General features: G+C 49.1%; 1 protein-coding gene across 2 annotated transcripts; it reads left to right on the top strand.

Moving 5' to 3' along the window:
• Positions 1-236: 236 nt before the first annotated feature.
• On the top strand, positions 237-11,445 carry ZNF671 (zinc finger protein 671). 2 transcript variants are annotated; one of them, XM_023184448.1, is made up of 4 exons: positions 237-477; positions 7,256-7,382; positions 8,438-8,560; positions 9,499-11,445. In XM_023184448.1, exons 1-4 carry the CDS (start codon positions 340-342, stop codon positions 10,707-10,709), a joined length of 1,599 nt encoding a protein of 532 aa, XP_023040216.1. In that variant the 5' UTR covers positions 237-339; the 3' UTR covers positions 10,710-11,445. The 2 variants fall into 2 exon arrangements, with proteins under 2 accessions (XP_023040216.1, XP_023040217.1); XM_023184449.1 differs by having other exon boundaries at positions 250-950.
• Positions 11,446-11,839: the final 394 nt, after the last annotated feature.

Below are 11,839 nucleotides of genomic sequence, written 5' to 3'. Positions count from 1 at the left end.
GAGCGAGACTGCGCCTCAAAAAAAAAAAAGGGACGGAAGTCCTGCCAGTCCTTTGAAACTCGGGTTACTTTCGCCAAACACCTTGGCCCTCGTCCCAGGCCGAGAATCCTCCGCCCTGAAGGATGGCTCAGTGGGAACTACACTACCCACAGACCTATACGTTGCATATCCAATGAGGGCCCAAGAGAGGGATGTTTCAGTGCGCGCGGACGGTGCGTGGGCGGGACTTCCGGCTCCTCCTCCTAGCGGACATATTGTTGGTTTCTGTCAGGCTGCATCTGGCTGGGTCTCTGTAACGCTAGGGTGGACCGCAGGTGGAGGTGTCGGGAAAGCGCGGAGATGTTGTCCCCAGCGTCCCGAGACGCGTCCGAAGCTCTACAGGGATGGAAATACCTGCGTCCCCGATCGAGACGCCTGCCGCTCCCGGCAGCTGTCCGCGCCCACGGTCCTGTGGCGGAGCTAACGGACTCCGCGCGGGTGGGTGCTGCATCCTCCTGGCCCTCAGCCACTCTTTCTCCGACTCCGAATCGTAAAGTTCCTGCAGCCCCTGTGTCCCAGGACAGCGACGCACTCTTGGGCGGGGTCCTATCTCGGTGTGGGTGGGTGTGGGAGAGTTACGGGCAGAGGGGACGTCGCAGGTAAAGGCTCGGGGGTGCTGCTGATCCCCAGACATTTGGGAGACAGTGTTCTCATCAACACGGAGCAGAGCTGGAGGAACTGTGCCTGGAATGGCAGGCTGAGAAGTTGTCCCTTCATTCTGAGGGCGTTGAGATTACCTGAGGGTTTTCAATAGAAGGACGCTGGGATTTTAAGTGTCTCCAAACTTGCTCAGGGGAGAACATTAGTTTGGGGTGGGGACTGTGAGGATGGATACGAGGAGACCGGTAAGGAGACGGCTGCAGTGGATTCCAGGAATGCTTTGGTGGTGGATGTACCGAGAGTAATGGCAGGTGAGTAGGTAGAAGTGATCATATTCTGGGTAGGTTTTAAATATGAAACCAGCAGGATTTTCTGCTCCAGCATATGCAGCTATGACGGAAAGTAAGGCATGAAAGAGCAAGGTGTTTTTGTTGTGTTTTTCCATGAACGTTTGAATTTTGGAATGGTGACTCTGATATGTCTCAGAGTGGAGGCGTCCTCACTTAGGCAACTAGAGAGGAAGGTGTGAAATTGTGGGGAAGGGACTGGGCTTAAAATGTCTTTGGGGTAAAGGGAGTGGTCTGGACTAGGTCAAGGCCAGGAGGTCAGATTTAAGTGGGGCAGTCTTAAATATGTTATTTCAGATGATCTCTGGGGTAAGAGATGAGAAGGTTGGGACTGGAGGACAGGGAAAAGGGAGTGGGCATTCTTGAGTCTCCCCCCAGAAGAGAAGGGTCCTGGCATTTGAAAGGGTTCTTTTCAGTGTTTGTAGGAGGAGAGAGCTGTAGGGTATCAGGAGTTTGGCCTGGGATGGCAACGATGTGCGGTGTGCTATAAATTTGCTACCATCTGATTATCTCACCCTCATTTTGTGTGTTTTCTTTTAGTTTTAGTTTATTATTTTTATTTTTTTTGAGACCAAGTCTCACTCTGTCACCCAGGGTGGGATGCAGTGGTTGCAACCTCTACCTCCCAGGTTCAAGAGATTCTCCTGCCTCAGCCTCCTGAGTAGCTGAGATTACAGGAGCCCGCAACCACCCCTGGCTAATTTTAGTATTTATAGTAGAGACATGGGGAGGGGGACATTTGCTATGTTGGCCCACGTGGTCTTGAACTCCTGACCTCAACTGATCCACCGACCCCAGCCTTCCAAAGGGTTGGGATTACAGGTGTGAGCCACTGCACTTGGCTTTAAGTTTTATTTATTTATTTATTTATTCATTTTTTTGAGATGGAGTCTTCCTCTGTCACCCAGGCTGGGGTGCAGTGGTGCGATCTCGGCTCACTGCAGCCTCCGCCTCCTGGATTCAAGTGATTCTCCTGCCTCAGTTTTCCCAGTAGCTGGGATTACAGGCATGCATCACCATGCCCAGCTAATTTTTGTATTTTAGTAGAGATGGAGTTTCACCATGTTGGCCAGGCTGGTCTCAAACTCCTGACCTCAGGTGATCCACTCCCCTTGGCCTCCCAAAGTGCTGGGATTACAGGAGTGAGCCACCATGCCTTGGCCAGGGTTTTTTTTTTTTTTTTTGACATGGAGTCTCACCCTTGTCACCCAGGCTGGAGTGCAGTGGCGCGATCTTGGCTCACTGCAACCTCCGTCTCCTGGTTCAAGCAATTCTCCTACTTTAGCCTCCTGAGTAGCTGGGATTACAGGTGCCTGCCACCACACCCAGCTATTTTTTGCATTTTTAGTAGAGACAGGGTTTCACCATGTTGCCCAGGCTAGAGTGCAGTGGCACGATCTTGGCTCACTGCAACCTCTGCCGCCTGGGTTCAGGCAGTTCTCCTGTCTCTGCCTCGTGAGTAGCTGGAATTACAAGCATCTGCAACCACGCCTGGCTAATTTGTTTTTGTTTTTAGTAGAGACGGGGTTTCACGATGTTGGCCAGGGTGGTCTTGAACTCCTGACCTCAGGAGATCCACCCGCCTCAGCCTCCCAAAGTGCTGGGATCACAGGCGTGAGCCACCACACTCGGCTGAGACCCCATTTCAAAAAAAAAAAAAGTTCACTACCTCTCCCAGGCTTGCCAAGTGTAGTAGAAGGATCTCACCAATCCATCTGGCCAAAGATTTAAGGTGCTTCTCTAATCTTTGTATTTGTCCAGAATGCTGTCTCTGTTTTTGGTAACTCTCTGGAACTTAGGATGTACTACATTCTGTCATTATCCTGAGGCCAGAAAGGTAGGAAACAGACTCTCTTGATGTTGCTGGGATGTGTTGAGGGTGTTGAATGTGTTCCGGTTTCTTCTGTTTTCATGATGCAGCTGAGCATGGGTATTTATCTCCTGCTGCCTGCATTAAGTTAGTTAGAGGACTAAATGCCTAAAGTCGTGTTTGGACAGCATCCTCTGATTCTCGGGAGATAGCCTCTGGGTGTAGACTCATTGTATATCCACCTTTTTATTTTCTGTAGTTTAGGGCCACTCAGGAATGCAAAGCCCCATTGACTTCCAGAGTAGTTTTTAAGGAGATAGTCTCTTGGGTGGGAGTTATAGAACTTGTGATACTCAGTGCATGGCCAAAGGAAGAATGAGTAGGCCTGGATTTTATCATTGAGCCATATGGAAGCCTCATGAAGTGCCATGCTTTGGCTCTGGCTGTTTTTTTTTGTTTGTCTGTTTTTGTTTGAGACAGAGTCTCGCTCTGTCGCCCAGGCTGGAGTGTAGTGGCGTGATCTCGGCTCACTGCAACCTCAGCCTCCTGGGCTCATGCCATTCTCCTGCCTCAGCCTCCCAAGTAGCTAGGACTACAGGCGCCCACCACCTCGCCCGGCTAATTTTTTTTGTATTTTTAGTAGAGACGGGGTTTCACCGTGTTCGCCAGGATGGTCTCGATCTCCTGACCTCGTGATCCGCCCTCCTCAGCCTCCCAAAGTGCTGGGATTACAGGCGTGAGCCGCCGCGACCGGCCGGCTCTGGCTGTTTTATTTGCTCTGTCAGCTCCCTGATATAAGTTTGGTAGAAGCCAGACTGTTAAGTAGCCACTAGAAGTGTGTGCTGTAAGCCCCATCTGGAGAGTAAACTGGAGGTGCGCATTCCTGCCCCTTTCTTGCAGTGCTCCAAGGAGGTGTAGCTCCTAGAAATATTTTCATGCCCATTTAATTCTGCCTATTTGTTCTGTGATCCAGGAAGACTTGCCTAGTTCCTTCTGCTCTCAGAGGTAAGAGGTTTAGGATGGAGCCCTTCAGGAGGTAGCTGTAAAAGATGGAGCACTCTATGCATGGCATAAACCTCTTCTGGGGAGAAACAAGGGCTGTTTTTTTAAAGCCCCTTCTCTGCACTACTTATAGGGCATGAAGACCCTGGAAGTGCTTGAGTGCCCATATCAAACTGCCACTTTTTTGTTTGTTTTTTGAGGTGGAGTTTCGTTCTTGTTGCCTAGGCTGGAGTGCAATGGCACCGTCTTGGCTCACTGCAACCTCTGTCTCCTAGGTCAAGCGATTCTCCTGCCTCAGCCTCCCAAGTAGCTGGGATTACAGGCACATGCCATCATGCCCAGTTAATTTTTTGTATTTTTAATAGAGATGGGGTTTCACCACGTTAACCAGGATGGTCTTGATCTCCCGACCACAGGTGATCTGCCTGCCTCGGCCTCCCAAAGTGCTGGGATTACAGGTGTGAGCCACCGCGCCCGGCAAATGGCCAAACTTTTTTCTGTGATCTAGAAAGATGTGTATTCCAGTCTCCTCTCTTCACAGAGCCAGGAGGTTTAGAGTGCAGCTCTTCGGAGAGAAGAATTACAAGTTGGGACACTTGTGTGGACTGTGGTCTGTAGAGACCACAGGAAAACAGCAGTAGTTCAATCTAGGCACGTTAGCACTTCCAGGGTCTTTATTCCCTGTGAGTAGTACAGAGGTACTGATGTCTCCTCCCCTTAGCTCTCTAGAGTTGGTGAATTAAGAGCCGAATCATGGATAACCTTAGAGTTAGGAACTATATGTGAGGTCCACACCATCCTCTTCACAGGAGGTGTGTGTTGGGGATTCCTTTCTCCGTTGTGTGAACAGTGCCCACAGTGGGGTCCACGGTTGAGTGTTCCTCAGCTTTTCTTACCTGTTTAAGACAGATGTTTTCTCAGTTGCCTGGTGATCAGGTGTCTCTCAACTAGTTTCTCACTTTCAAAGGGAATAGTCTGTAAATAGGCGTGTATTTCATCTGTCCGTGGGTGGAAAGAGTCAGGAGCTTCGCATTCTGCCATGTTGCTGACATCCCCTCTCTCACCCTCACTTTTGAGCCACCTGAAGTAAGAGAAACACACACTGATAAGTTCCTTCAGTGCAGGGAATGAGCCTGCTTCACTCAGTGTTGCCAAAGCCTCAAAATACCTTAAATGCCATGCGATAGATTGTCTCAACCTACTTTAGAACCGTTTTTTTGTTTTTCAGGCAGAGTCTCATTCTGTCACCCAGGCTGAAGTGTAGCAGTGCGATTTCAGCTTACTGCAACCTCTGCCTCCTGTTCAAGCTATTCTCAGCCTCTGGAGTCGCTGGAATTACAGGTGCGTGCCACCATGCCCAGCTAATTTTTATATGTTTAGTAGAGATGAGGTTTCACCATATTGGCCAGGCTGGTCTTGAACTCCTGACCTTAAGTGATCCGCCCACCTCGGCCTCCCAAAGTGCTGGGATTACTGGTGTGAGCCACCATGCCTGACCGTCCATTAGCCCTTTTGACTAAATACATTTCCCAAGAAAGACAGGCTCATTGGGGGCAGCTGCCTCACAGCAAGTTCTGGTTTTTTGTTTTTTTTTTGAGATGGAGTTTTGCTTTTGTTGCCCAGACTGGAGTGAAATGGTGTGATCTCAACTCACTCCAACCTTCGCCTCCTAGGTTCAAATGATTTTCTTACCTCAGCCTCCCGAGTAGCTGGGATGACAGGCACCTGCTACCACGCCCTGGCGGGTGTACAATAATTTTTGTATTTTGAGTAGAGACAGGGTTTCGCTATGTTGGCTGGGCTGGTCTCCCAGAGTGCTGGAATTACAAGTGTTAGCCACCATGCCCTGCCAGCAAGTTCTTACCAAAGGTTTACTCTAAGGTAAGTTATTCTAACACAGAAAATGTTTCTGCTCACATTCCCTATACTGGCATACCGTGTCTTACTGTGCTTCACTCTATCACACTTTGCAGATACTGTGTTTTTACAAGTTGAAGGTTTGTGGCATCCTTGAAGTCATACATTGGCAATTCTTGCAATATTTCAAACATTTTCATCCTTATTATACCTCTTGTTGTGATCTGTGATCAGTGATCTTTGGTGTTACTATTGTAATTGTTTTGGGCCATCATGTGGCACCACGAGCCACACTTATACGAGACGGGCAGGCTTAATTGTTAAATATCGTGTGTCTTCTGACTGCCTCACTGACCAGCTGATCCCCATCCTTCTCCCTCTCTTCAGGACTGGCTTGGCAACAGGTTTGGCTCTGTTGCCCAAGCTGGAGTGCAGTGGCACGATCTCAGCTCATTGCAACCTCTACCTCCCAGGCTCAAGCCATCCTCTCACTTCAGCCTGGTGTTCCTCTTCCCTCTCTTGTTCCTTTTCCCTGACGCACAGCAATATTGAAATCAGATCAGTTAATAACCCTACAGTGGGCTCTAAGAGTTCAAGTTAAAGGAGTAGTTACACATCTCTCACTTTAAATCAGGGGTGTCCAGTCTTTTGGCTTCCCTGGGCCTCCAGCACTAGGGGTTGCATTTCAACATGAGATTTGTAGGGGATACACATCCAATCCATATCAAGCAGTGGTACAATGTGCAACAAAGAAATGGAAGAGGATTGAGGATACCCGAGATCTTCATGTAGTTTGAGGTGCCTGTGATTGAAAAAGGAGCAAGGCTAGATTGGGAGGCTTTCACAGCAACAATAGGGCTTTCCTTGGCAATGGGGCCTTTGGTGGTTTGGGGCAAGATGGGATACTGATTGTTGGCAAGCACTTTTTTTTTTTTTTTTTGAGATGGAGTCTCGCTCTGTCACCAGACTGAAGTATAGTAGCATGATCTCGGCTCACTGCAGCCTCTGCCTCCCAGGTTCAATCAGTTCTCCTGCCTCAGTCTCTCAAGTAGCTGGGACTACAGGCACACACCACCATGCCCAGCTAATTTTTTTTTTTTTTTAAGTAGAGACGGGCTTTGATCTTGTGATCCACCCTTGGCAAGCACTCTTAATGCTATGTGTAGAGTGACACTGGGGAGTCCAGGGAGATAGGGTGGGCCAGTAGGGTGGTGGGAAAGCTGGAGATGTGAGGGAGATGTCGTCCAGAGAGTGATGTGTATGAGTGGAGGAAGTGTGAGCTGATGGTCCTGTGACTTGGGGCTTAACTGAGAAAAATGAGCCTAGGTTCATACCTGGGATTTGTGCTCTTGGGTACCCCAGGGGAGTTGGCTGGCTCAGAGTGTAAATGGCATTTATCTGTCAGCCTGCCTGTTGTTGCGGTGGGGCTGGCACAGTGATTTCTGGGGTAATCAGGAGAGAGTGAGAAGCAGTGGTGCCAGTACCTGGTATCTCCGACTTGGGAACCTGGGAGGTCAGTTAACAGGATGTTGTGGGTAGGTAGACTGGGGATCATGGGTCGAGAGACTTTTTATGACCCTTCCTGTCCCTTTTGTTGCAGGGCTGTGTGGTCTTTGAGGATGTGTTTGTATACTTCTCTCGGGAAGAATGGGAGCTTCTTGATGATGCTCAGAGACTTTTGTACCATGATGTGATGCTGGAGAACTTTGCACTTTTAGCCTCACTGGGTAAGGTCCTCATGCTTTTCTCCTTCTGTTCTTCCCATGGTTGGATCATGAGCGCTGATTCCTTCACCAGTTTCCTGGAGCAGGTCCTCAGGGTGCCAGGGCCAAGCTGTATGGAGTGTCCTTCCTACTTGCTGAGCAGTCCTGAAGCCATGCAGCCAACGGTTTGGGGTCATGAGACTTGTGGTTTGCCCAGTGGATCTCACTAGGCCTGTTCGCTTTCTGTACTGGTGACTCTGTCCAAAATTATGATGCTTCTGTGCCCAGGGTTCTGCCCCCTTTCTCCAGGTGACATTTTCTTTTTCTTTCTTTTTTTTTTTTTTTCTTGAGTCGGAGCCTCACTCTGTCCACCAGGCTGGAGTGCAGTGGCGCGATCTCGGCTCACTGCAAGCTCCGCCTCCTGAGTTCACGCCATTCTCCTGGGATTACAGGCGCCCGCCACCACGCCCGGATAATTTTTTGTATTTTTTAGTAGAGACGGGGTTTCACGGTGGTCTCAATCTCCTGACCTTGTGATCCGCCCGCCTCGGCCTCCCAAAGTGCTGGGATTACAGGTATGAGCCACCGCGCACGGCCGACATTTTCTTTTTCTTTTTCTTTTTTTTTTTGAGTCAGGGTTTGGCTCTGTTGCCCAAGCTGGAGTGCAGTGGCACGATCTCAGCTCATTGCAACCTCTACCTCCCAGGCTCAAGCCATCCTCTCACCTCAGCCTCCTGAATAGTTGGGACTACAGGCACGCACCACCACGCCCAGCTAATTTTTTTGTAGAGATGGGGATTTGCCATGTTGCCCAGGCTGGTCTTGAACTCCTGAGCTCAAGTAATCCCCTGACTTGACCTCTGAAAGTGTTGGATTACAGGCGTGAGCCACTGCGCCCAGCCCAGGGGACATTTTCTAGGGCCTGACCTTGTCAGGAGTTATAGGCACTTACATAGTCACTTACCTGTGGTCTATTCCTGCACAACTCCTCCCAGGTTATTTTTCTTACCTGTAGTCCATCATAGGGTGGGTTGCCATGGACCTGTGCTGGCTGCTCACCTGTTCTGACTTTCTCTTAGGAATTGCATTTTCTAGATCATGTGCAGTCATTAAACTAGAGCAAGCAGAAGAGCCCTGGGTGTATGACCAGGTGGATATGACTTCAGCCACAGAAAGAGAGGCCCAGAGGGGACTTAGACGTGGTGAGTGGATATTGGGGAAGGGCATGATGTCAAAACTGGTTTCAGAACTGTCAACGTTAACTGTTCACGTCAGTGTTTGTTTCCAGGGCCAGTGGCCACACAGTGTTTCTATATGTCCTTCCCTGTTGCTGACACGAAGACATATCATTTCTAGTTTGTTAGCCCCTTGCCATCCTCACCACTGGCCTTCACCTTACACCCATGTTTTCCCACTATTCTGTCTGCATTTTTTGGCAATATTGACCTGCTATTAATGTTCACAAGATGTGCATATATTCTTAGTCTTTGAACACCAACTGCTCACTTGTAGTTGGATTTTCCTGGAACTGGATACATTTTTCATAGCACTCACGAGTCACTAACAGTCAAGGCCCTACTGGAAGCCATTTGTTTGCTTCCATTCTTTCTTTTTTTTTTTTTTTTGAGACGGAGTCTAGCTCTGTGGCAAAGGCTGGAGTGCAGTGGGGTGATCTCCACTCACTGCAAGCTCCTCCTCCCGGGTTCACGCCATTCTCCTGGCCTCAGCCTCCCAAGTAGCTGGGACTACAGGTGCCCGCCACCATGCCCAGCTAATTTTTGTGTGTGTGTGTGTATTTTTAGTAGAGACGCAGCTTCACCGTGTTAGCCAGGAGGTCAATCTCCTGACCTCGTGATCCACCCACCTCGGCCTCTCAAAGTGCTGGGATTACAGGCGTGAGCCACCATGGCCAGCCTATTTGGTTCCATTCTTACATCCTGGCCCTTCATTGGCCCTCCCCCATGGTATGACCTCCAGAGGCTCACTACCTCAAAGCCATTCCTTCCTCACTCCGACCATGCTTCTCATCCTGAAAACAGTTTCGTGAACTTACTCCTGCGTGTGTCAAACGCACATATATGATGGGGTCGCCCCTTCCCACCCGTAAACATGCATTTAATCAGCATTTCTGTGTCTTCAGGTTGTTGGTATGGAGTGGAGGATGAGGAGGTATCTTCTGAGCAGAGCAGTTCTGTAGCAGGAGTGTCACAGGTCAGGACTCTCATGGCAGAGCTGCAGACTCACCCATGTGACATATGTGGCCCAATATTGATAGATACCTTATACCCGTCTAAGTACCATGGGGGAAAAGCCAGGCAGAAACCATACTTGTGCGGGGCGTGTGGAAAGCAATTCTGGTTCAGTACAGACTTTGACCAGAACCAGCCCGATGAAGGGAAACTCTTCCCAAGGAAGGAGAGCAGAGACTCTGTGAAAAGCTGCAGAGTCCATGCGCCAGAGAAGACCCTCACGTGTGGGAAAAGTGGGAGAGCCTTCTCAGCCACAGCTGGCCTTCTTCAGCATCAGGCCTCTCACAGCAGGACGAAGCCCCACAAGAGCACTAAGCTTGGGAGTGGCTTTCGCATGGGACAGAGGTATCACAAGTGTGGTGAATGTGGGAAAGCCTTCACCCGCAAAGACACACTTGCTCGGCATCAGAGAACCCACACTGGAGAAAGGCCTTATGAGTGTAGCGAATGTGGGAAATTCTTCAGCCAAAGCTACGACCTCTTTAAACACCAGACAGTTCACACTGGAGAAAGGCCATATGAGTGCAGCGAATGTGGGAAATCCTTTAGACAAATCTCTGGCCTGATTGAGCACAGGCGAGTTCACACAGGTGAAAGACTCTATCAGTGTGGCAGATGTGGGAAATTCTTTAGCAGTAAGTCTAATCTCATTCGACACCAGGAAGTTCACACAGGAGCCAGGCCTTATGTATGCAGTGAATGTGGGAAAGAATTCAGTCGGAAACACACACTTGTTCTGCACCAACGAACTCACACTGGAGAGAGGCCTTATGAGTGCAGTGAATGTGGGAAGGCCTTTAGCCAAAGCTCCCACCTTAATGTACACTGGAGAATTCACAGCAGTGATTACGAGTGTAGCAGATGTGGTAAAGCTTTCAGCTGCATCTCTAAACTCATTCAACACCAGAAAGTTCACTCTGGAGAAAAGCCTTATGAGTGCAGCAAGTGTGGGAAAGCCTTCACTCAAAGACCCAACCTCATCAGGCACTGGAAAGTCCACACTGGGGAAAGGCCTTATGTGTGTAGTGAGTGCGGGAGAGAGTTCATCCGGAAACAGACACTTGTTCTGCACCAGAGGGTTCACGCTGGAGAAAAGCTTTAAGAGTGTAGCAAATGTGGGGAAACTCTTAGGCCAATGCCCCCAACTTACTCTATGGTGGGGAACTAGCAGTAGTTAGTGAGTGCAGCAGATACAGGAAAGCCTTTCCGTGGAGGCTGAACCTTACCCGCCACTGGAAATTTCACACCAGACACAGGCCTTAGCAGTCCAAGCAATGTGCTGTCTCTGTTCAGCCTAACAGCTCACCCTAGAGTGGAACTCTGGGAGCAGCCATTGTGAGGGAACCATCAGTCAGAAGTGAAACTTCATAGATACGGACATTCCCACTGGGGAGATTCCCTGTGAGCACCAAGTATGTGAGATGCTTTCAACAGCTGTGTTGCACTTTTTAAATGGCTATTGGCCTTTGCTGGGGCAGGAGTCATCTGCCCCTACCATTTGGCAGAATCATACTGCATTTACCATTTACCCCAGCATGCTTATGACAAGCAGACCTCTCTTCTCTCCCCAGTCCCTAAAAGGATTGTAAGTGGTCTCACAGCCCACTAGGGGTCTTAATTTTCTCTCTTTTGATGTAAATGGCATGGAAATAATCAGCTTTGTTCAAGAGGACACAAAAGGATTCTGCAGATAGCCTGCAGAGGCTTACCTGCGTTAATGGTTTCGTTTCATATGATGCACATTGTGGATATATCCAATCTCCAAGTCACCCAGCTCTGGAACTGCCCGCTTCACATTGCTCATTATAATAAAGACCTGTTCTTTAAGCCATAATTAATGTTGTGGGTTCTGTTTATTGTGTGGAGTCTATTGAGGAGACAGTTGTCTTCTCAGCATGAACAAGTTAACAGCTTTTGTGGGAGTCCTTGTTTTCTGTCCCTTAGAGCAAAGAACAGTATGGCAGAGAACAGCTCTGATTACAGCTTTGACCTAATTTGCATTGCTGTTCAAGGCCTTCTAAGACAGACTGCAGGGCTTTGTGAGACAAATCATGTGACCTGGATGCCAGTTTTACTATGGGTTTGGAGGTAACCATGAAGAGAGATCAGCTGTAACAACTTCTAGAGCACCCGGGAGCATGAGTTTGGTCACTGGTTCCCATCCAGTGTTCCATATTTCCAAGCACTTAGTGGGAAGCTGGCCGCTCCTTCTTGTCAAGGAGTCTGTTCAGA

This window comes from Piliocolobus tephrosceles, chromosome 21 (assembly GCF_002776525.5).
Source record: "Piliocolobus tephrosceles isolate RC106 chromosome 21, ASM277652v3, whole genome shotgun sequence".
Classification (NCBI taxonomy): domain Eukaryota; kingdom Metazoa; phylum Chordata; class Mammalia; order Primates; family Cercopithecidae; genus Piliocolobus; species Piliocolobus tephrosceles.
This window is presented reverse-complemented; position numbering and strand designations above follow the sequence as displayed.

What these genes read in the sequence shown, in the direction of transcription:
- ZNF671 (XM_023184448.1), top strand. Translation starts at nt 340, where the DNA reads ATGTTGTCCCCAGCGTCCCGAGACGCGTCCGAAGCTCTACAGGGATGG. An exon ending in TGCACTTTTAGCCTCACTGG is followed by an intron (nt 7,383 to 8,437) that starts GTAAGGTCCTCA and finishes ACTTTCTCTTAG; the next exon opens with GAATTGCATTTTCTAGATCA. An exon ending in CCAGAGGGGACTTAGACGTG is followed by an intron (nt 8,561 to 9,498) that starts GTGAGTGGATAT and finishes CTGTGTCTTCAG; the next exon opens with GTTGTTGGTATGGAGTGGAG.